Raw genomic sequence first — 24,223 nt, 5'->3', positions numbered from 1 at the left:
TACTGGGACATGCAGTGTAAATGTCTGGCCGCTTTCAATGTGCAAATGTTACATAAAGCTTTAACTTTTCACTCTGTAAGTGAGACCTGCATACAAACTCTCACTCATGCCAACCTGAACCCCACTTGTGCAGGTAGTTTAGCCTACAGAGATGAAACCAATTTAAGAAATGTACATTAAAAATCTTTTTGCTTATCAAAATCACTCCCCTGTCTATACATTGTAAACAAAAGACAGAGTTGACAAGCTGGCCCTGATCCAACCTATTCAATAATTGATAAGTTTCTTATTAAAACAGAAACAAATAAAAAAAACAAGGTATGGTAGCTGTCTCCTTGGAGACTTTCCATGAGTGCCAGATATATAGCACTACCATGCTGCAGTAATTAAAAAAAAAAAAAAAGGGGGGGTGGCAAAAGAACTAAATTTTTTGTAACCAGTGTGCTTGCCACTGAGTCATAAACTAAAATCTGTGTCTGGACAATCCAGCTGTCAACAACATTAAAAACACTTCAAGCTTGACAGCAGATAAAAGGCATATTTTAAGACTAAAGTGGAATTGGTTGTGGGATTTTATATGAATGTATTTCTATATATCTATTTATCTTTACTGAGAGTTGGAAGAATCTTGGATGTTTTTCTCCAAAGATGGCATGTGACCAGTCAAGGCAAGAGAGGAGGGCATTACCAGGAGAGATGGAGCGGAAAAATAAAATCAGTGATGACAAGGCTCAATTGGGTGGGTCAGAAAAATGCTCAGATAGCCAAACAGCCGGGACATGAGTCGCAAAGATATAGAAGCCAAATGTCTAAAAACTAATCTGCAGGCAAGCAGCTCTGGGTGTGAATTTTAACATACTCACTTTTGTAGTTGGAGGCAGTTGTTCATTTTTAATTCTGTCTTCAGGAACTTGGTAATTTAAGGAAAATGAGAAAGATAAACTGAAAGCCAGAAGTATCTACATATTGGGCTGTTTTTTTAAACAAGTGAGGTTTATTAATTTCCTATCAGTTAACCTGATAGGACTTTTTGAGTCAATTTATGTGCTATTACTTGAAGACCATTTGTATGTAACTTTCATTTTAAGTGCCTGGATCCTAAGGATTGCTTTGTGTATTTGGTGAAAGTGAGGGGGGGGAATAAATATATGAATATATAAATATAAATATAAATATATGAGAAAGAACTTGGCAGAGGCTGTCACTTTTCCTGCTGGATGCTTTTCAGGTGAACTACCCAGCTATACTACTGTATTAATGTCAGGCCAACTATGTGGAACTAAAGATCTATTCCACAAATCCTGTTTTAATAGTTTTTTAATGGTGTTTTTCCTCAGCTCTTACTTTTTCCTAGGATTTCATTTTATCTTTCTTGAAGTGTTAAGTCTAACCCTCTCATCAAACCAAGTTGGGAATAGTGAGCTACAGCCAGCAACAGAAGCTGTATATCTTTCAGACTGAGTATCTGAAATAGGGCTGCAGTGTCCAATCTTTTTATCAGATGGACAGAAACATTCCAAGTATTTTTTCTAGTCATTGGGGGATATGAGAATATAAAAAAAATAAAATAAAAAAGGAAGGCTTAGAGAAAAGCTGTTATGCAAACTGGGGCTTTTTGTGAAGGTCTTTTTTGTTTTGTTTTGTTTTCTTTTCTTTTTTCTTTCTTTTTTTCTTTCTTTCTTTCTTTTTTTTTTTTTTAAGGAATCTTTTTGAAGGGTGAAATTTACCCCTATGCAGATCATTGAAGTTTTATGATGTCATTTTCTTTTCTTTTTCAAGACATATTTGAGAAACTGAAAGGCTGCAGGTTAGGTAAAGCTATTAATGACCATTTTATGACCTCTGCTCTAATCACCCACAGCAGTTGCATATTTTTTTGTGTCTAATGGCTGCCTGGCTCTCCATAACATCATTATATTGGTTGACAGCAGACGAGATTTCAGAGGGAATAAAAGAGTCACCTTCCAAATGGCACCCTGTTGGCATACTCAGTGGGCAGATCAAGGATGCAAAAAATTGGACTTCGGCAGTTTGGTAGGTCAAGAGATCTCAGTTTCGCAGTGTAAGACATGCAGTAGGTTTCCCTTTGATTCCCCGGCCACATCCTTCTGTGATTTGTCCAAAGAGAGAAAATACGTGCATAAGAGCTCATCTTGTGCAAATTAGAGTCTGTTTCCAAAGTGCATGCTGTGGGGGCACCCACCTCTCTGGTTGTCTGGAGACTCCTGTAGGATCCTTGCATGGATATTTTCTGCCTGCTGCTGGCAGCAGCTGATGAGCACTGACTTGTTCCTGTGCAAGGCTCCTGCATGCTTTGCAGGAGTCCAGTCCAATGTTTTGGGGTCAAGAAGAAGCAATTGGAATAAATATAATGTATCTAGGAGAGTACTCTAGGGAAGTATCATATACTCTTACCCTGTTCTTCTACTTTTCCATAGGCATCTGCTTTTGGCAAGCATGAGACAGACTGCAAGGATCTTTGATTTGACCCAGCATGGTCACTCCTGTGTGCTTGCATAAATACGGCCCTTTTGGTAAAGTGTGAACTTGGGAGTGTGTTGGATACAGAGTGAGGTTGTGATCCTGCACAAGTTCAAGGGGGAAATCAGAGGGTGTCAGGGGAAAACATGTGACAGGACAATTCATGACATGGGGCAAGCGTGGGGAGAGAGCTTTGCAAGAAGTCACTGCCTTGATAAGTACTGTAGAATAATCTGGGATTTCTATCTAGTGTTAAATTTTCTCCAGTTTCCATAATCACAGTTCTTGAGTGCTTCCCAAATATGTTAGGGTTGTGCAGTGTGATCCCTGAGGGAGTTTACAGCCCTTCTGTCCTTGTTGGAGGAGGGTGGGAATGGGATAAGACTTTCTTTCTTTTTCTTTCTTTTATTTTTTGTCTTCCTTCCCAGTTTTTTAATTTGGCCCTGAAAGAGTGTGTTGGAGAACAGGGTTGTTCACACCTTGCAGTTATTCAAATTCCATGTTAGGTCTTACCTATGGGTATGTGTGGTACTACTACTTTGTAAGTAATTCGGCACAGTGGCAGAAGATAAGCGCATTTGGTGCTGGGGCTCCTCACATCTCCATTCAAGGGAGTTTACTGGGGAAGCATTTTCCTGAGCCTTCAGGGAGGCTCACGGGATAGTCAGGCCCATGGTAGAAGAAAGTTGAAAAAGGAGTAATAGTTAAGAAGGGCAGCAGAAGAAATACTGGATTTAGCAAAGATTGTCCTGGTATTTCTGTGTAGTGCGATGTCTTCCAGGCTCTTTCAATCAGTGCTTGGTGGTTATCCTGGTGGATTGATGGCATGACCTAGCCAGTGATTCAGAGCCTGCAGTCTCGCTTAAGCATTGAGCATTGGAGCTGTTTCCTCCAAATCCTTGTGCTGAACCAGCATGTAGTAAGTGGAGGCAGTGAGGGGATTCACTTCCAAGTTGTGTTACTGCTTAGACAACTATAGATGACCAGGAATAATGATATTCAGATTATTTCACATTTCTTCAAACACTCCACATATCCTCTGTCCTCAGTCTTTAGAGCTGTGATATCTTGTTGCCTTGACTCTTGCTGAGAGCTCTTTGCTCTGTAATTGCATTAAACGTTAAGAACTCGTGACATCTCTGGAGAGCAATTTTACTCTTTCTAATGTCTCCTGTCGCTTTCTGCACTTCTTGAGCATGGTGTTTCCTGACTTTCTTGTATCCCCTCTTTTCTCTTGCTGATACCCATTCTGCTGCCTTTCATACTTTTTATTATAGCCATTTTTCACAGAGCACCCTGCCTGTTCCCCACAGTCTGTGCTCCTCTGTGTCGCATCGAGATGCTTTCTCCAGCTAGACAGTTTAATGCAGCCATTTGAAATGGGAGTCCTGTGTATAATACTTAACACTAAATAGTAATGTTAACTGACAAACAGTGTTTGATGCAGCCTGCTGGAATCACAAGTCAGGTCAGTGAATGCTACAGTTACAGTTTGTGTAGCTGTTAGAACAGTGTGATAAATTGAGGTACACAATGTATTTTCTTTTTCTGTATATCAATGTCCAAAGGACTATTTTTGGGTGCTGGATTAAATGCTTTAAATGATTTATAAATTCTTTTTACACTAGGCAGTATTTTTACAGGGAGTGGCTGCACTATGTCCAAGAGGTGTCTTCCTCAGCTGGGCTATTAAATGAAAAGCTCAAACCTTCCTGTGATGCCAAGAGAATAGTACTCAACGAGAAGAAAGCACACAACTTAATTTGAAAACATTTTTGCATTGCTTTGCTATTTGCTGCTGATTGATTCACAATCTTGCTAATAAATTTTAAAGCTCCCCAGTGAGCAAAGGACAGAGGGAAATGAGCATAAACTTAAAAACAGTTTTCACTTTGCCCAACTTCAGTGCAGAAATTTAACTCAAACATGCAAATGAATTCAAGCGGACTGCCTTAAATTCCTTCTGAAAGGCAGGCAGTTCTGAGAGGCGATGTGAGATAAGCCAGGAAACTGCTGCACTGTTTAAAAATTCCTGAAAATGTTTCAAACTCCAGTTGATAGGACTTGGGCAGCTGTGCGGTTCCAGGGAGCTGCCATTTCAGTGATGCTTCCAAAAGGAAATGCAGCATGACCTGTGGCAAGCCCAAAGGGTGAGAAACGCCAGGAACGGAAGATTTCCACAGATGGCTTGAAGCATCGCGGGCAGTTACTGCGTGGGCACGGGCGCGGAGAAGCGCGGCGAGGATGCCGTCGGCCCTCCCCGCGTTTAGCCGCCAAGCGCTTCCCAGCACGCGGCACCGCGGCTCCTTCACGCAACGCTGCGTCTGCGCATATGAAACCTCGCTGTGAAGCACAAATGGTTTCTGAAAAGCATAATATTATTTTAAGCATAAATTACTTTGAAACTCAGCGTAAAAAGGGCTCGAGATTCCTTATTGCAGAGGAGCGGTTTTTGCAGGCAGGGTCCTTATCAGCTTCTCAGCGGGAACTGCATTAATGGTGCCACAAAAATGCAAGCAGTAGCCCCTTCGATAAAACCCATTTGGCATCTCTCAGACAGTGAGATGTTTTGTTTTCTAAGGATACGACACCATTTTCGTTGCTGGGACCTGCCGCACAGGCCAGCGTACGGAGAAAGAAGGTGCCGGTTTGGTTAGCGTTTGCGGGGAGGAGGAGGCCGCCCGTGCCGTCACGAAGCCACATGGGTTAGGAGGAGGACAGCGTGGGAAGCCCTGCTCCCGGGCGATCTCCTCGTCGTTCAGGACTTACCACCCTCTTCCCCTCATGCGCTGGAGGGGACCTAGTCCCCGGCGCTGCCTGCTTTCCCGTGCAGAGGAGAGGAGCGTTGCTGGCCATACAGTAGGCATCTTTGTGGATATCGTGAAAATGTATCTGAGTGCTTTCTGGTGTCCCATGGGCATTATATATTTGGTTAGTGCATTATTTTGATTTTCAAGCTGCCTTTGGTTCAAAAATCCTGAAAGGAAGCTGTTGTGCAACTGTTTTAATCTGATTTTACAAGCTGATTCCAGCTTGATTCCCAGCACAAAGGAACAAAGAAGAGCTCTGTTGTATTTTTCTTGTCCAAAAGGAGAAGTCCCTCCTCCTTCAAAGATCTGTTATAGAATGTTATGTTTAGAGAGTGATTTGCTATTGTTTAAATTTAATCTCTATAATTACATTGGGATTGGATTAATCACGGGTTATATTTCTGAATCATTCTTTTCTGGCGCTCGCAGCTCCTGAGTATAAAGCCAGGTCTTCATCAGATGTAAACTGGCATGGCTCCACTCAAGTCAGTGGAATAAATCCGCTTTAGATTGTGGCAGCCCAGATGTGATATTACAGCTATTTCTAAGAAAGCACCCTTTTTGGAGTTTGCTGGCCTTGAATCTTTTCACTGTTATTTTTAAGCTGTCATTAACTTCCAATTGCATTATATTTATGGTAGCATAGCTAGCTGTTGTCTCTAGATCACCTCAGCTGGACCCAGAGGAATAAACAAAAGGTGGAAAGCCAAAATCAACTCTAAATTTCTTTGCTTTTTCTGTTTAAAAGCAGTCTGTCCCGCCAAGAGCGTAAGCAGCAGTAAGTGGGGAAAGTTAGTAACTCACCTCCAGGAAGCTTCTTTATGCCTGGAGCGATCTTTGCTGGGTTTTGTGTGCGGGACGAAACGCCTTTTCCCTCCCGATGACTGGGTCGCCATGGGGTGCAAGGGCGCAGCGTCCTCACCGAGGGGGCTGAGAAGGAGGTGCACTCCTCGCTGATTCCAAAGCTGTTTGAAGCATGGTGGGAAGCTCTTCTGTGGAGAACCCCAGGAAGTTCTCCACCTCCTGCCACTGGTACTGTGTTTAAGTGTAAAAACGAGACACGGGTGGTCCTTTCCCTGATGCCTTCTCGCTACTACAGGGAGCCACCAGCTTTACCACTGACCTGCTTTTATGCCGGTGGGTGCGTTCAGTGGCACTTAGCTTTAGTTAACGTGCTAGAAGGAGGGAGGAGGCATGAAGCCTTTTGGATTTCTTTTCTTCCTGTTTTGACTGGTGCTTTGTACTGTTTGGTTCTTTTTAGGCATTTAGAAAACACTGCTTACATGAGTAACAAAAGCCAGCTGTAACGGCGGTGATGTTTCTGTAGTCGTGAGGGCCTACCTGTGCAGCAGGGAGACATGGTTTATTTTGTTAGGTTGACCTGATAGATTTGGAAAAATCTAGACCAGCTTTGAGGCTCATCCTGGGCATCTGCTCAGAGGAGAAAAGACCTGCTGCAGATCCTGTACTTGTAGATGCCTGGGTCTAATGGTCTGGGTAAGCACTTTTTTGACATAGGTTGGAGAATGTAAGACCACCCAGAAGGCTGGGATTTATACTGAAGTTGGATATCCTTCATCTTGGATGACTTGAAGCTTGCCCTCCCTTCCCCCTTGTATCCATTAGTCCAACTTCTTTATTAATCCTGCCTTGTATTTTGATTCTTGCTGCTTTTTGCTGCTTTTTTTACAGCAACTGTGACCAAGGTGGGGTTTGTCTGGTTTTTTAAGCTTATATTAGTTTTGTCCTGTGCAAACTCCTGGTGGCTGTTTTTGAAGAAATCCTATTGATGCAGCTGTAAGGTTGCAGCAGTGGATCAGTCACAGACACAGTGGGTTTGTTAGTGGGGACTGTTGAAGCTCTGGTAATGCTTAAAGTCCTTGGAGTGTAAGTCACTGCTTTGTTGCTCCAGATTTGATAAATACTATTGACTTAAAGCACAAACTGGTAAATAAAATGGAGAAATTACCATGTAGTTTGTTATGTAACTATGCTCCTAAATCCCCTGTTTTTGACTCAAGTTTTCAGGGGCTTTGTCATTTGGTTGAGGAGAGGCTCAAGGAGGCTAAGAAGAAGTGATTAGAACGTTTAAATTGACATCATTTTTAATCAAGCTGAATTCATGAATACATAGAGGAAACTCGCTCTGCATAGGCAGATGATGAACACTGATGACTTTTCCTGGAGCGTGGTAGTGACTGTCCAACAAAACGAAGTCGTTCTTGAAGCTCTTGGAGTACAAAAGAGTCTTAAGTTTCAGACTTGCTGGGACAGGACAGATGCAGAATGTCCCATTTCAAGTTCTTGCATCTCACTTGTTTGCAGCCCCAGTTCTTCTCCTTCCCACCCTGCCCCCTCCAAGGATTGCTGTTGCCATAGAAATCATAATTATTTATATAGATAATAAAAGTTTTTGTTTGTTTGTTTTTGGAGATCTAGGTTTTGAGTAAATATTTAATATTTTTTGGCTTTAGCTCCAAGGGAATGAGCTAAAGACTTTCTTAAAAGCACTACTGAGATTTTTACTCTGCCACCTGACTAGGCACTTCTCACATTTTTACCTGAACACCCAAACTGACACTTTTCTCAAGTTCTGAGAACTTGAAGAAAAGCACCAAGTATCAGAACACTTAAGGCTGTTGTTCTGCATGCGAATTGTGTTTAATCAGGAAAGACTGTTGTCCTATTACTTCTACATAGGAATTACTTGAGATTCAAAGTAATGCTGAAGCGCAAGGAGTTTCTTTCAATGACTGTTATTAGGGTTAGTTTTCTTCAGTCCAAAGTGTAGGTGACACATGCAAATGGAAATATAATGGTATAGTTACCAAAATAGATGTATTGTATTAATTTCTTAATTTCTTATGCATTGCTTTTAAAGTAAAAAGTATTGTGAGCCATATGTTATTTTTAAACCAAGGACATTTTGTGCTGAAATTGGCTGTTGCAACACTGGTTTAGAATTAGAATACACAAAATTCAAAACCACAGTAAGCCTAATTTTGACATTCTTGTCTTTTTAACTTCTCAACAATAGTGTTGTGTTTGCATAGTATTTAAAAATATTTGTTGAGAGGAATGTAAAGGGCTCCTGGCAGGCTTCTCTGTTAACTGTTTATGTGTGCTCAGCTGGTCCTGCTGTTCAGAAACGAGCTGTAATGAAAAACCCGGAGGTGAGAGCTGCCAGAGTCCACAGCTCAGACCCTGCTTTGCCTGTAATGCGAAGGAGCAACGGTAGCCCGAGCCAGGCTGGGGCACAGTGGCATGGCCAGACCCGTGGCCTTTGCCTTGAAGGACGCATGCTCAGTGTGCCATGATGGGCTAAAAAATCTCTCCTGGGGTTTCTGCCTCCCCAAGTTGCCTCGGTAGATGCATGCCTGCATTGGTACTGTCTCTAAGGAGCTACTCTCGCAAGCAAGTACTAATATTGAGAATAATATAATTAGACCATGAGGATGCATTTTATAAAGCAGTAGTTGGTGTTATGGTGCTACAACACCTATTTCTGCCTGGCTTGTCCCTGATGCCCCAGCAAACGTTAGGGGGAGAAAGGCAATGCTCAGGGCTGCTTGCTTTCCACCTGCGGCTGTGAGTGTGTCTTATTTTCTCAGCTGTGTGTTTGCAAAGTTGGGACATGCGTGTGTTGATTTCCAGGCAGAAATTAGTTTTGGATTTAACGTGTCACTGATCAGACTAACCTGAACGAATTCACACAGGGGAAAGAAAAATTGGAAAGCAGCTTGAGAAATGATTTCTCCTTTTTGCTGTTGCCTTGCATTTTTGGCATGCACTGTCTGTATTTTGAATAATAGGTCATCTGATGCGATGTAATGTGATAGCAATACAAACTGGGTAATCCTGGGAACCAGCAGCTCGGATCATGCCTTTCCAAATTTTACTGTTCTAAAACTTGACCTTTTTTGTTAAAAATGGACTGTTTCCAGGGGGTAAAAAGCCTCCAGAGCAGAACTGTTGGCATTTTATATTTTTAAGCTGTCTTGCTGAATGAAAACAGTTGATTATTAGCTTGATGGGGTGACAATGAGCATATAGAACTTAAATATCTCACCACTCCCACAGAGAAAAAAAACCCACCCTCCATTGTATCATGGGAAGATACATAGCCAGAAAAACTTTCCAACTCGTTAAACTTTTATACTTGCTTCATACAAGCTTAATGTGGGCTTTTTTCCATCCTGTGATGTTGTAGGGACACTTCTGAATGTAGCTGAGAGGGACACCCTCAAATTAACAGTATTTTTTTTTCTAAATGTGCCTTTCTTCTATACCAAAAAAGCTAAATTACTTAATCTGAGAGATTAAGAAAGATTTTCTTGCTTGTGTCTTTCAGCTTGCTTGTTCTGCTAATCCTGATAACGAAATCACTTTGAACGTTTCCCCTGTACTCAGTTTAGTCAGCTTCTGTGATTGTTTGGGACTTTCAGACAATGACAAGGATAAAGGAAGAAAGTTTTTAAAAACAGGAAAATATTTTTGTAAACATACTGTAAAAGCCATAAAGTGCAAAAGGGTACTTGGAGTCAAATATACCTGAATCTACTTTTGATGCTTTGTGGTGGATGCTTTGGTGGTGGGGTTTTTTGGCCCCTTAGGAGAGGGATAGAGGAGCATACTAATTTAAAGGACTAGAATTTGACTATATCACTTAAAAGCTCACATTTTTTATTGGATGCAGGGAGGGGTCAGAACACCATTCTGACTTGAAGCCTGAAAGTAACAGAAAAAAAGACTTTTGTTCATTCTGAGCCTCTTGCGCTGTGTTGTGTGTCCCTTTGCAGGTTAGGCAGGACGACTCTTCACTCTCAGTGCTCTGGGAGGCCAAGTCACATCTTGGTGTGGGGCCATGACTGGCAGGAAGCATAGAATATTCCTCTTATTATTTCTCTCCTGTGTAACTTTAGTTTTCCTACACCCTGCCAGGTTTCCTGTTGTGATTCTTGTTCCTTATTGCATTATCCAGGGTCTGTTGCTTGTTCTGATCATGTCCATTTGTTCTTCTTAGTCTTCCTTTTTTGTTCTGCTTGACTGGATTTCTGCCTGCAGGTGCTTGTGCACAGCCTGCTGTCAAATTTTGTGGTGAGTCCTGGGGAGAAGATCCCACGTGCTCTGTTCAGTTGTGGTAGTGCATCTCACCCGCAGGGTGGCTCATCTAGTCCACTGAGCAGGAAGTGGACTTCAGTTTTGACTGGATGTTGCACCCATAAACAAGGACTTCGCAAGTTCTAAATCAAGAATTATTGCTTCCTACTTCTCTCTCCAAAATAGCTGATTTAGACATTCCCTCACCATTAATTACATCCTCTCATCTTGTAGCAACAAGTAAAAAGGCCATTCTGGGCACATCATTCTGCTAGAAGCAGAAAAGCACGTCTTCTTATTGGTTGAACTCCTGCAAGTTTCTGAAGATACGTGACCAGTTTGTTTTGAGAAGTGTGTCCTGCTGCGCTTTCATCAGGATATGGAATAACCAGACAGATTGGTCCCTTTTTAAAGAGTGTGTCCAGCAAGTTAGACCAACTAGTTCAGTGTTTTCAGAGTCATTCCTAATTAAAACCAGAGGCAGATACTTTAAAGGGAAGTGCAGGTCACTGATAAGAGATGGCCAGCACCAATTCAAAACAAAGTAATTCCTAAGTAAGTGGTATTACAAGTGCAGGATACCATTGTTTAATGTGGTGCAATCTGTGAAGGAGACAGTGGGTGGCCCAACCCCCTTTCTGGAGGTCACAGGATCCAGTCACCCACATTTGCCAGTATTTTGACTTCTAAACTCCTCACACAGTTACCATGGAAGAGTACCCAAACTGGTAGCATCTTCTGACTCCAGCAGCAGTTTGCAAGCTTGCCTCTGCACCCCATAGCAGTTTCAAATCAGCATCTTTTAAGTGCTTTGTACCACAAAACGCTCCATGAGAGTCATGCGGAGGTGAAAAGATTTCCAGGCAAGCTTCAAAGAGAAGGATGTGACTAAGTGTCGTGCAGGGCGCCAGGAGACAGTCACAGCTAGATGATGCAGCTCAAATGGAAGAAGTGCTCCCAGCTGCCAGGGAAAAAGGGAGAGGACATGGAGGAAACAGGGATGGGAGGATGGCGATGAATAGGCAGACAGGAAAGGTAGAAGGATACGTCTCCGTGGGCTGTGTTTTGAAATGCCAGAAGACGTGTCTCCTCTCCAGGGGATGTAACCTGTGAGTAAGGCAGTGAAATTCAAGCAAGCTGGCCATAGTTCCTGGCTCTGCCCCAAGCGTCCTATGCCTGTCCTTCAACAAATCATTCTGCCTGTGACTCAGTATCCCATCTGTAAAATGAGGATGGCTGCTTACCTTGTAGGATATTGTGAGTCTAATCTTGTGGATGCTTTTGTAGTTTGATGTATTAAAAAGGCAGAGAAAATAAAAAGCAACAGAAAGTGAGCACAAAATCTAACATGAGAAGGAATCTATGCTTCTCTCGTGTCCACCTCTGAGTTTCATCATGTCCCTAACCATAATATAATGGCGACTTATTCATTATGGAAATATACTTCTTCAGTTGTGCTGGTAGGAACAATTTTTTTTTTGTTTTAGGTTTTCTTTTTCAGGGACCTGAAGGTATAATTATGTGTGTTTATAGAATATACTGTGGTATTAAGCAATTTCTAGTAGAAAATCAGAATAATGAATAACAAATCAAATTCAGACTAACACAGGGTTTAAACAAGTAATCCAAGAGGAATGGGGCAAGAAGCAGAGTTCTTGAGGGGAGCCTCATACAGAGAAAATACAAATCCTAAGGCATGTATTTGCAGGAGGAGTGGTTCTGGCTTGAATCTTTCTTACACTCCACATCCTATAACTTACCTGAAGAGGGCGAAGGCCAGGGAGGATAACTGAAGAAAGCAGAAGAGGTCACTGTCTCTTTGCTCTCTTGTTCTCAAATAAGGTTCTGCAAAAAGAAGGGAACTCTGTGTTTGGGCTTTAACCCTTAAAATAAATGTCATACCAATCTTAGGTAACCAGCAAGCATGTAGCAGCTAAAGTCCAAACCTGGGAGCCAAGAGACAGCAGCTTTTAGGACGTTCTGTGAAATGACTTACAATTGCTAACAATTTACTCTGTCCGTGCCTTGATCTGATGCAAAACGGAGCTCCTCATCCCCTCTCTTAGATGAGGGGTGCAGGGCTTCGTGAAATGTAGTAAAGAACTTGGAGATCCACAGGTGGAAAATGCTTAGGGAGGTCACAGGTTCAGAGTTATCAGGCGTTTTTAACAGGACCAAAATGGTCATGTTTTGCCTGTCAAAGCTGATTTTTCTTTAAGAAATATGAAGCTCTCAAAAGTATTATCTGGAGAAAATGAACCTTATCTTTTCTAAATTGTAGTTGAAAGGCCTGCATTAGAAAGGCTATTGTTGCACAAGCTTTCTTGGCACTTGTCAAGACCATCTTTGGAGGATAAATATGGTTTTTATTTTCTTCAAGAAACAGGTGGCGGTGTTTGGAAACCTTTCGTTGTTAAGTTTTAGTCATGGTTCCTTTTCTTCTTCCCCCCCCCCCTTTCTTTTTCCCATCTGCAGTTGAATATGACAAGGAGTTCACACCTCACCAGCGGCACCACAAGGAGTTCAAATTTAATTTGTCTCAGATTCCCGAGGGCGAGGCTGTCACGGCCGCTGAGTTTCGGATCTACAAGGACTGTGTCCTGGGGGGCTTTAAAAACCAAACCTTCCTTATCAGCATCTATCAAGTGCTACAGGAACATCAAAACAGGTAGGCAAGCGGTCCTTCTGCTTCACTGTCTGCTGTCCCAGGGAAGGGCGAGGGTATGGGTTGGCAGCTGGGAGGTCTGCTAAATAGCTACAACTTTTTTGTTCACATTGACAGGGTGTGTTGTTGCACGCCCTTCCCTTCTGGGAAAGGGACGTGGTAGAGTTCAAAACGGACCTCAGCTGAAGAAACCCTGCAATATATTAGCTCAGGGTGTCACTCGGGTGCAACGCTTTTATTGTCTGTAAATAAACCAAGACTCTGACATGAGGGAATAGAATTTAAAAGCAAGGATATTATATGCTAGTATTGCTCATGCATACTGAATTATACATATCCTCATTCATCTTAATAGTACAAGCATAAAAAACATACCCTGTTTGAAAAATACTAGTAATTCATGCAGGCTTGACCTGTTTTTAACTTGTATCTTTGTAAATTCAAAACATACCAACTTTACCAAACTTTTACTAGACTAAGAAAACTGGGAACTATGATTTTTGTGCTATTTTACCACTTTATACAAAGAGCAGTGGAGATACTTTTGATATGAATGTTAGGTTTTGCTTTACTAGGAAACTTATACAGGTTATCCATCTGCATTTTTTTCCACACTGTGGAAATCCAATGAGCTGTTGCTTGTTGTGTTCTCTGACAGATTAAAGTGCTGTTTAAATCTGGTTTGGGGTGCACCAGTAAGATGCACTGAAAAATGCTGCCGAAAGCAGACTGATGTAAAATGTAGTGAAGTATTTATGCTAAAATTTTGGTGGGCTTTGAATCAGACACTAGCTGCATTAGGTTTTGATCAATTTTGTCTGTAAACAAATAAAACTAGACGTGCCTACTGTCTTATGGGGAAAAACCTGGACTTTGCTGCAATTGGATGTTGAATGACATTTGATAGCAGCATGCTGACCGTAGATAAAAAATACTTCTGGGCTTTCAGTGGCAGTGACATAGGCAAAAGAAGGAGGCTGGGATAGAAACTGTGGCACAGAAATCTGAAGAAGTGAAAACTGTTCATTTAAAAGGGATAATCTTTGTGATGGGGGAATCAGGCAAGGCAAAACGATGGAAATATGTGGTCAATTAAGATATAGTCAATTAATTAAGAGTCCAAATAATGCTGAGGTACACAAGTGTTTTATTTTGATGAAATGTGTTGACACTGTAATTGTTGCTCCTGCTGGAGGCAGAGAAAAAGAATTAAGAAGCATCAGTGTTTAAACAAGTGACACATTCTTTCCTCTATGAAGTTGTGCCTGGTGCTTTCTTTCTGGTGCTTCTTTCTCCAGCCTTCCCATTGATAACTGTTTTGGGGGATCTGCCTTTGATGAATTACTGTTGTGAGTAATTCAAACTTCAAACAGCCTATAGTTGTGCTGTGGGGAGGATGGCCTTCATGGAAATGGAGAGAAATACTGGAAATGGGGTGTCACTGGAGAATTGTTATAAGAAGACAATATTCCCTTAGCACTTTGGGTTGTAAGTTGGTGAAATGTCTTCTAGGTGGTGTGCTTGCTAGATAGTATGCTATGTCAATGCACATTTTCTTAGAGCTGATAGAAATCCCATGGTCATGAGATTTCATAGATCTTAGCTATATTATTCATTTCTGGCCACAAAGACTAAAATATTTGTAAATATTGGTCTATTTTACATTTCACAAATGCAGATCCCATCACCAGAGCTGAAGGAAAATCTTTAAGTGTTACTTGAAGCAATAGCTACAGTGCTCTGTGATAACCATCAAAGCAGGATGTAGAGTTCCATCAGGTTTTAGGTTGTCTCTTCTAAGGAGAAGTGTCAACTTTTATGTGTAGGTGATGTTCTTTTAAAGTAAACTGGTCAAGCAAATAGTGCATTGCAAGAAAGAGAATCAGGTGCAAGGTAGAGCAGCTAAGATTCCCCATTCCTAAGAAGTTTGCAAAATATTTGATCCAAAAATGTCCGTTAGTTCTGTATACATCAATGACATTGACAGCTTATATCTTTACTTCAAACAAAGAAACATGTCAAAAATAGATGGCATTACAAAGCTGGGATATACATCCTTACACACGGTGAACTTCAGCACTCAGTTCTGTATATGCAGAGCAGAGGTGTCATCTGGGATGGGAGTGGTGAGGGCTCTCTGTCTCGGGAGCTGCCAAGTAGTTGGAGTCTCCTGATTCCCTTCTTTTCCTGCCAACTGTGAGTGCCAGAGGGCATCCCACCATTTCTGCTGAGGGTCATAAAGCAATTTCTTCTGGGCCAAATTACTAGGAATGCACAGTCCCTAGTGACATGGACCAGACTTGGACTGGTGACCCAGATACGAGTGTCTCTCGGTCGTTACTAATCTCTGACTCATCTGGTCAGCCCCAAGGCTCTTCTTTTTTTTTTTTTTCTCCTTTATTTATTTATTTGCTAGTGGGAAGGAGGGAGATGTTTTGGCTAAAGAAATTTGCACTTTGGATAAGGTTGTGGGACTTGTCACAAGGATTCTCATCTACACAGATGTGGGCAAAATGCAGCTTGTAGGGTCTTAAAGCTGTAAAAAAGAACATGCCCCCTTTTGCCTTTTTTCCTTTTAGCTTAAAGGACTGTTTTAGACAGGTAGGTTGTATATGTGTATCTATATCTGTATATAAGTATATGTCTCTATGTATGTGAGTATATATGTATTAATTGTCAGCAGTATGTTAAAAACATACAGGTATAAAAAGATAGTTATAATAAGATATTAGAAGCTGCTTATTCTTCTTCAATGTTACCTTTATGTTCTGACTCTATAAGACTGTTATTGATTCAAATGTGCATCCAGGTTGGTGATATGGGTGGACCCTGGGCCTTTGAACATTCTTGAAAACACATATTAAAAGTTGTGTTTGGTTGTTCACTAACACCTTTGCATGGAGGAAAAAACTGACTTCTGTTTCAGAGTCTTCTGGGATGCCATATTCTTCCAGTGACTTTATTTTTTTGATCATCAGTTCACTCATTTGCTTTTACTAGATAAAATAGTTTTAAGTAGTAGGTACTTTTTTTTGTTTTGTCTCAATGAATCAATTTGGAATATAATGTTTTCTTTTCCTTTTGTGAACTCCAAAAGGAACAAGCACAAAAGCAGGGTTTTTTTTGAAAGAACCTTATTAAGTATTTCTGAGACTTCTATTGTGTGACAGACATCTTAAAAGCCAGAAAATAACAGCTGTCTTTGACTTAAAAAAAGTAGTGTTGTGTCATACTTCCTTTAGACTAATGGTTTGAGTAACAGCCTGATATTTCCTGGCATTTGATGACATTGTATTACATAAAGAAGAGTCTGTACAGATTGTGAATTCTTATTAGTGAACTGGCAGGTGAAACATATGGAATTGAAGTAACACACTTTTTCATCTTACTCTGTTGTCATGTGTTTCTTTTGGTCTGGAAAATTCATCCCTGAAGCCCATATAAGATATCTGTTCAGTCAACACTGGCAGTCTCAAGAGCAAGTTCAAAGACACCAAGTTGAGCTTGGCTTTTAGGAGGTTAACAGTTGTCTTGAGACAATTATCTAATCTCTGCGGTAAACCTCCTAAGTCATTTTGGTAGCTAATGAAATATTTTCAGATGTAAATAATTCTTAGTAGGAAGACTGTCAAGTCTGGGTTTAAACCAGTGCTTCACGAGTGAAGGGCAGTGTGTGCCGTTGAGGGGAAAAAAAGATACAGAGGAGAAACCTGCCTGAATGATGTTAGGACAAGGAGGAGGATTCAGTAAATACCAAAGCTCACAGTATGGAAGTTGCCATTGTTTCTGATTAAATGCAATGAAATGGCCAAATTCAGTATTACTTGAGCAGAAAGTGACACCAGTAACACCCAAGTGTGAGACTCCAGTCCAGACGTGAGTGCCATTTAACGGAGTCACAGGGCAGTTCTGACCGTTCCCCAGGGCACAGCATGATGGCGAAAAAACAAAGTCAAACCTGAGCCTAAAATTTCTACTGTGACTGCCTGTTGCTGAATTATCAAACCTATTTTTGCTCTCATAGGCAAGGCTAAAGACAAAGATTGCATAGGCTCATCCAATATTGTCTCCTAGATAGGGTTCTGTGCAGAAAGGATGAGAATAATTATAGATCGATGCTTATTAAAATAGCACAGAAAAACCCTTCAGGGAGTTACTTGACGCTGTTCCTGCCTAAAGCAATCAGAAATAGGAAAATGATACTCGTGGAGTCTGAACGCAATGAAGCATGCATTCAGGACAGTGTGGTCTAAGTACATTCTCTCTTAAAAAAGAAAACATTTTTAATACTGACTCATTCGTGTCAGTAATATTTTCATCTCCCCATTCCTTCCACCCTTTCGTAAGGTAAAAAAATAGTGCCTAGAAACTGCACTTTTGTTTTAAAACCAAACCAGGGTAACAGCCACATTATGTCATAACGCAAACCGCTGGCGTTGTCAGTGGAAGGCTGCAAAGAGATTAATGAAGCTTTTATGATAGGTGAAGCTTTTGGCCAGCTGTGCGTTGCACAGATTTCTGACTGTGTGGAGGAGAGGCTTGCAAAACAGAACCGAGGTGACGCTTGCTTTCCTCTGCGCAGCACGGCTTCAGACTTGAAACAGGTGGTGGACTGGTCCAAGGGGCAATGCGGTGATACGTCCATCCGCTGCTACTTGCCTTCAGCTCCTCACCCTCCAGAGTTTAGGAAACTGCACTGCTTGAGGTCTACGCTGGGGGCTTTATTTATTTATTTGTTGCAGGTGTAGAAAGTTGGGGAGCTTTTGCCAAAACAGCAGTTTCGGGACACACCAGGTGTTAGCTTTGAAGGTCTGGTCCCCTCTTCTGCGTGCTTGAGGGGGCTGTGTTGTCTCAGCAGGTGGCACAGCTGGTGACACTCCAGCCTGTCCTCTCCTGCTTTCCGTGAGGCAGAACGGAGCCAGGGCAAAAGCCTGTGCCTGGCTCGTCTCAAAGGTGCAGTGCTGATACTGTGAAAGACTGCCAAAGCATTCTGATTTCTGATGCTCTTTGGGAGTGGTTTACCATGTAAGTGAGACTTTTAGAAGTGAAGGAAAGAAATGAGTTTCTCTCTGGAAGCAGATCATTAATTTCTTTTTTGAAACTTCCTTGCTCGCACCCAGAGAGGTGTCAGGTCAGGACTAGGGAGGGCAAGCAGTTCGTGGTTGATCAAAGATGTCAGTCCTTGGTTTGGATCATTAGTATGTTTTCAAGTGTAAATATCCTGTTAATGCAGACTTCAGAACACTCCCACACTGTCCAAACAACTAATCTATAAAAAACATGAAGCAGTGGCCTGTGCTAATGATCAAAGGAAGATACGGTACCTTGCTGGTCAAAGTTTATTAAACAGTTTCATTTGCACCCAGAAGGAAATATGAGAACTTGATATGCCAAAAGATTCCTCCTATATGATAAGACATGCACCGACATAGGTGTGCCCTCCAGGCTGACCATCTAGTAAACGTGTTCTTCTAGTGAACATAATTCTTTAAGAGTTAAAGCTGTCATCGTTTTTTAGCTGCCAGTTACAGTGGTAATAAAGTCTTCCTCTCTGCAGCAGGATATTTATACAAATAGGATCTGAGCTTCTAATCTAAAGGGCAAATTGATTTGCCGGCAGTGTTTATAACTTAGAAAATAAATAACTGTCCTCAACTGGATTTTGGAATGAGTTGTGTAATACAAATGGCAAAGCTAGCATCAATCTGTTTCAAGTTAAGGTCAGATTTGTATACAGTGTGCATATATTTGTATATTATAGAGCTGTTTCCATGATGCTATAGAGAAGTGTCTGTCAGCGTTTCAGTTCAACTCCCACTGTGCATATGTGATTTGTTGTGTTTTAGGGTGGTTGTTATTTTTTAGCGGTTTGAAAGTCAAAGTTATTCTGGACGAAGCTTACTAGTTCACGACTGGTTAGTCTTTCTTTCCCAAACTGAAGAATACCATTTAAACGCCTTATTTCTTTTCTTAAATGACAGAGATAAACTCTCTCCCATTACCCTCTCTCCCATCTTCCTGGCTCAAACTGCATTTAAATTCTGATTTATAGTACATTACAGCCAGAATACTCCTCAGGGTGCTTAAATCCTAGCCAAGGAAATGAGAAATACATGTCTTATCCCTGATCCCTGGGCCTTGGGAGTTTTTTTTTTTTTTTTTTTTTTTAGTTCCACCCTACACACAATTCCTGTTGGTAAAATGCTCGTTTCTCAAAGCTGTGAAGCTCAAGACTTTGCACTCGAAGGTGGCTTTGCCGCTAGTTTTGCAGCTTGCTTAGCTGTTTCCCTCCCCCTGTGCCGAATCGCCAAGCCCCTGCAGAGCGTCCCAGCATCTTTTGTCCTGTGCTTAGTCCTCCCCTGGCTGTCAGTCCTCACCCACTAGAGCCCAACTGCTAATCTCCTGTTAGATCTGGAAAGTAGCTTCTTCTGCAGGTTGATATCTCTTAATGTTTCATTCATGGCTTCCAAAGTACTCTTGTAGGGCTTGGTGGTATAGCTTCTTCAAGACTAGCCAGTCAGTCAAACTCAATCTTACTTCTTTCCATAAAATGATATAGTCTCCCTTTGCTTTCCATGGAAGTTCATTCCAGGTGCTGGCAGTCCCTTGCCTGAGGCTCTTTGTGAGGATGAGTGCTAATTAATAAGATTTTGTATAATGCCTTTTAATCTTTGCAATAATGGTAATTCAGGCATTTTAAGTTGTTTAAGATTTTGTATTGTACCTGTTGGCAGTACTTTGTGTTGTGTAAACTCCACAGACAGGGTATTCTATAAATAAAAACCTTCTTCTTTTTTTTTTTTTTTTTTTTTTTTTTTTTTTTTTTTTTTCATTGAAAGCAACTTCTAACTTCTGCTGAAAGATGGAGAATCTACAGTTTTGGAAAGCTATGGTTTCAAAGTTTTATGTGTGTGTAACTATTCAGTTATGTAAGACTGCATGTATTGTGAGTGCAGGTTTTACTCTGTTATTAGTTGATAAGGTCAAATAATCTCGATAGCTCATTATATGCAGAATGATTTTTAGTGAAGGTTGTCATCAGTAGAAACTAAGGAGTGAGATCCTGAGGTATGCAGAGGGGAAGAGTATTTTGAAAGTACATTAATTAAAAATGTAAATCCCATACACTTCTGTTCAAAATTCCCTTTTCAGAAAGTGCTGTTAGGCAGTCTAGACTATTATGTCAACTTGTCTTTGAAGAAAAGTAAACAACAAGGTTCAGCTGAGGAAAGTTTTACAGACTTACAGTAATTAATGCTTTGGTAGATGGCTGTTGATGCGTAACAATCCTCTAAACACCTGGGTAATTGGGAGCTTTGAAGCTGGGCCAAAAAAAGTTGTTGTGAGATCTGCAATTAAAATAAGAGACCTTTAACTTGGACATTTTGAAGGTGAGAGTTGTGTTTGTTCTCACTGCTTCCTTGGAAAATTTCTGCCCCAGTTAAGGGGGAAAAAGTCAAGGAGGATGGGAAAGTATTTTTTTTAAAAAAAAAAAAAAAGAAAAAGAAAAAAAAAGAGGAAAAAAAAGAAAAAGAGAGAGAACTAGTTCAACATATATGTCTTTAAATTTAGCTCTTTATAGTTTTGGTGTTTTTCTTGTAGCAAAGTTCTGTGCTGTAATTTGTATCTAAAACAGAAATTATTTTAATCTGAACATTTCACTAAGTGTAGTAACTAAGATTAACCACTTGACCTGGTTACTAATTTGACTAAATTCTAATCTAATTAGTGTTCAATTAAAGTGAATTAACACCCAGAGATATTTTCTTGAAAGGTTTACACAGATGTTTCAATTAGCAAAATATTTATGTTACAGGGGGAAAAAGCACTGAAATAGATGCAAACTGTTTCTCCTGTAAATGCCCTGAGTACATGATTAAGATGCCAGTGTTAAGAATAGTAGCTGTATATGATATTTATATCTGACAAATCAGCTGGCTCACTGAGGGCACTGGGGCTAAATCCTGCCTTCTGAATCCCACAGGTCGTATTTCTCCTGTAAACTGTGTACTTCTTTCTGTTTATTTCAGCCGCTTGTGCTTGCTCACTTGACCTTAGCTCATCGGTCCTGCTCCAAAGCCTTCTGAAGGCTTTGGAAACGCTTCCATCTATTTCTTCAGCCTTCGGCTTCATGGCTGTGATCCAGAACAAAGAGCTCCTGTTTAGAGGCAGGAATCCCTAACTTGCACCTTCCCATTTAGTCTCTTCTGTGTCAGGGAAATCGTTTCAGCTAATTGCCTCAGTTTCTCGCATTCACTTGCTTCCCTTTAATAATACAAGCTTAATATGTATTATGCCTTCAGCACCCTTTTTATGCAAATCAGTAATTAAACTCATTCAGATAGTGAAGCACATCGAAAATAAAGATGAGACTGTCATCACAGTGACAGTGAGATACGGCAGGAGATGCATAAAAAACTGGAGGCAGGTTTAGACAGAAAATTAAGGAACTGTCTGTTTTGATGATGAAATGTCTCTTGTGTACACTGAATTTGAAAGTCCTCTATACTCTTGTGCAAATGCCTGAGGTCCTATGATATCCTTGAAATGTGGAGTTGGTTGTGCATGAAACCTGTGGTCTGACTCTTCTTTCCCTCAGTCTATGCTAAGGGCAGATAGTCTTTTCTTTTTGGTTATAGTGTTTAGCTCATGCATTTCTTCCATTTTTCTTTTTCTAGTTTTCTTTTTGGTTATAGTGTTTGGCTCATGCATTTCTTCCATTTTTCTTTTTCTAGTTTTCTTCATTCTTCATGCTCCCTTCCTGTTTCCCTCAGGCCCCCCTCTCATCTCTCCTGTTCTCAAATGCCAGAGTTTTGAGATATTTTCCAATTAATTTGTCCATATATGTGGATGCTTCATCCTGGAAGACCACTGCCTGCCTCACTAAACAGGATTGATGTGATCACTTAATGAATAGAAATTCAATACTTTGTTTCATATGACTTGCTCTATATATGATCCACTTATAATCATCTTGTCCACTCCATATTCAGCTTTGAATATGGGCTTTCATCTGCTTCTGTTTAGCACTCTTCAGTCTGATATTCGACTGCTTCTCAAATCATTTATTTTCTTGACATGGCTCTGAGGGGAAGGTGGTGGCGTTATTGTGGTCAAGCAAATGAGAGCTGATGTGCAGTCAGGTGAGAGTAAACTGTCTCCAATTTCAGTTGGATTTTTCTGATGGACTTATCTCACTCCCCAATGTATGGCACTCTATAACTTATTTTACTCAGAATAGACTTCTGCTGACTTTGCTTGCAGTTGTGGGTACTTCTGCAAACCTAGGCCAGGCATTCCAGTTTGGACACTCAGAAAGTGGCAAATGCACTTTTCAGCCCAAACAGTAAGTTTGTTCTGTGGAGAGTTCCCAAACACCAGAGGGGGAACCCTGTGAAATCCACCTTTCTAAGGCTGTTATCCAGCACTGCCAGCTGGCTTGCAGGAGTCCCCTATTCATTTGATCATCCAGCCTTTGCAATACGTAAGGCTGCAGAATATGGGCTTGCCCAAACACTGTGCAAACGCAGAGGACACAAATGATCCCCACCTTAATCGGTCTATGGGCCAGCATCAGGATTGGCAGTATTATAAGACTAAACAGCAACTTTAGCTCTTACGCTTCCTGTCTTTCTTTTGCAGTCTTAGTGGGACAGGAATGGAATAAGTATGATATCCATGGTCTTTAGAAAGCGTAACTGAAAAAGAAAGAAAAGCACACTCAGTCAGGAGGCTGCGATTCGCCATGAACATTACGAGCAGGACTGGAACTGTGGGTTTCACACCACAGACCTCTGACACTTGAGTTTCTTGGCAGCAGTGTCGGCACAAATGGCAGCAATAGTAGGTTGTTATCCTCTGTGAGCCGTCCCCACAGGAAGATGCCAGTAGTTTCGTAAATACTTTCAGAAGCAGAGGAATGCTGAGTCAGGAACAATGAGCTTGATTCACAGAGTGCGTTGTGATCACAGATCCTCCTCTACTCACTTTTCTTCATAGGCTTTCTGTTTTTATATGAGGCCTCTCTGTTTAGTCATTTTATGTCTCTGCCCCCCCCCCCCCAATCACACCAGGTTCAACACCCTTACTATTCTAATTAAATTTTCTTTCCCTTCTGCCTTGGGCCCAGCATGGAAGGTCTCCCAGTCTCTGTGAGAAGACCAGATGCGGTGCGGCTTTTTGTGAGGAACAGCAAGCACATTTCATTTCTACCACGTACCTGTAGGGCAGAGCAAACTCCTCTCAGGTGGTACATGGTATTTGGTTTATCAAGGGGGAAAGGAGGAGGAAGCATGTTCCCTGCAGATGAAACATCTGGAAAATTTAGCTGTTAAACTGAGTCTTTGTTTAGCCTATATGGAGAGCAATTTTCAAGAACTTACTGGTTGGCTAAGTCTTAGGTTATTTTCTTAAAGGAGGAGAAGATATACAACCCTATTCTGCAGGGGGAAAAGTGTAGTGGGGTTAAAGACTCAGCTGAATAAAAGAGATTCTTTTTTATGTGAACAAATTTATATATTTTTTCCTAATATTATCTTTGGAAATATATGGCTAACTTTTGTTTGAAACTTTCATGCCAAAAACATGACCAGTCGGAAGTGATGCGCAATGATGTGCAGACTGGAAAGGTTCCATTGAAGCAGTTATTGTAACTTTATCAGATATTAGCCTAAAGCAGAGACTTGAGCAGAAAGTATTAGGATGTGTTACCCACTGGCACTACTGCTGTGACCTATATATATATGTATATCTGTGGAGTGAATCTTTAACAGTTAGCTTTATATACCTGTAAAAGGGAATAGCCAGTTGAACAGAGGAGCTCATTTAAAAAAATCTAGTACTATAGGAAGCTTTTTGCAAAGAGCTAACTGAAGTGGAAAAGCCAGTTGTCCATTGTTCTGTGTTTTATAAAAGAATTTAAACTTGTCCAAAGTGAGTGTCAAATGTGAGGTTCTTATTTGGTAGTATTTTACCTTGGTCAGGCAGTTTTTACATTTATGGAGGATGCTATGATGGGAGAGGCCCACTAGAAGACAGGTCTGTATTTTAAATAATCTTGATGGAGGTTCAGTCAGAGGAAAAAGAATGTGATTTGGTAGCAAGAAGTGTGAGGTATTACATTTAGGCATGCCAGCTCTCCAAAGGAAATGAATGGGTACTTTGCAGT

At 41.0% G+C, this 24,223-nt stretch overlaps 1 protein-coding gene across 1 annotated transcript in view; it reads left to right on the top strand.

The window, feature by feature from the left end:
* Positions 1–24,223, top strand: part of BMP6 (bone morphogenetic protein 6) — a 98,346-nt gene that overhangs the window by 56,810 nt on the left and 17,313 nt on the right. Inside the window, exon 2 of the mRNA XM_062569987.1 lies at positions 12,867–13,059. Within this exon, the coding sequence (XP_062425971.1) occupies positions 12,867–13,059 (193 nt within the window). The remainder of the gene's footprint in view (positions 1–12,866; positions 13,060–24,223) is intronic.

The sequence above is a fragment of the Rhea pennata genome, chromosome 2 (assembly GCF_028389875.1).
Source record: "Rhea pennata isolate bPtePen1 chromosome 2, bPtePen1.pri, whole genome shotgun sequence".
Classification (NCBI taxonomy): Eukaryota; Metazoa; Chordata; class Aves; order Rheiformes; family Rheidae; genus Rhea; species Rhea pennata.
This window is presented reverse-complemented; position numbering and strand designations above follow the sequence as displayed.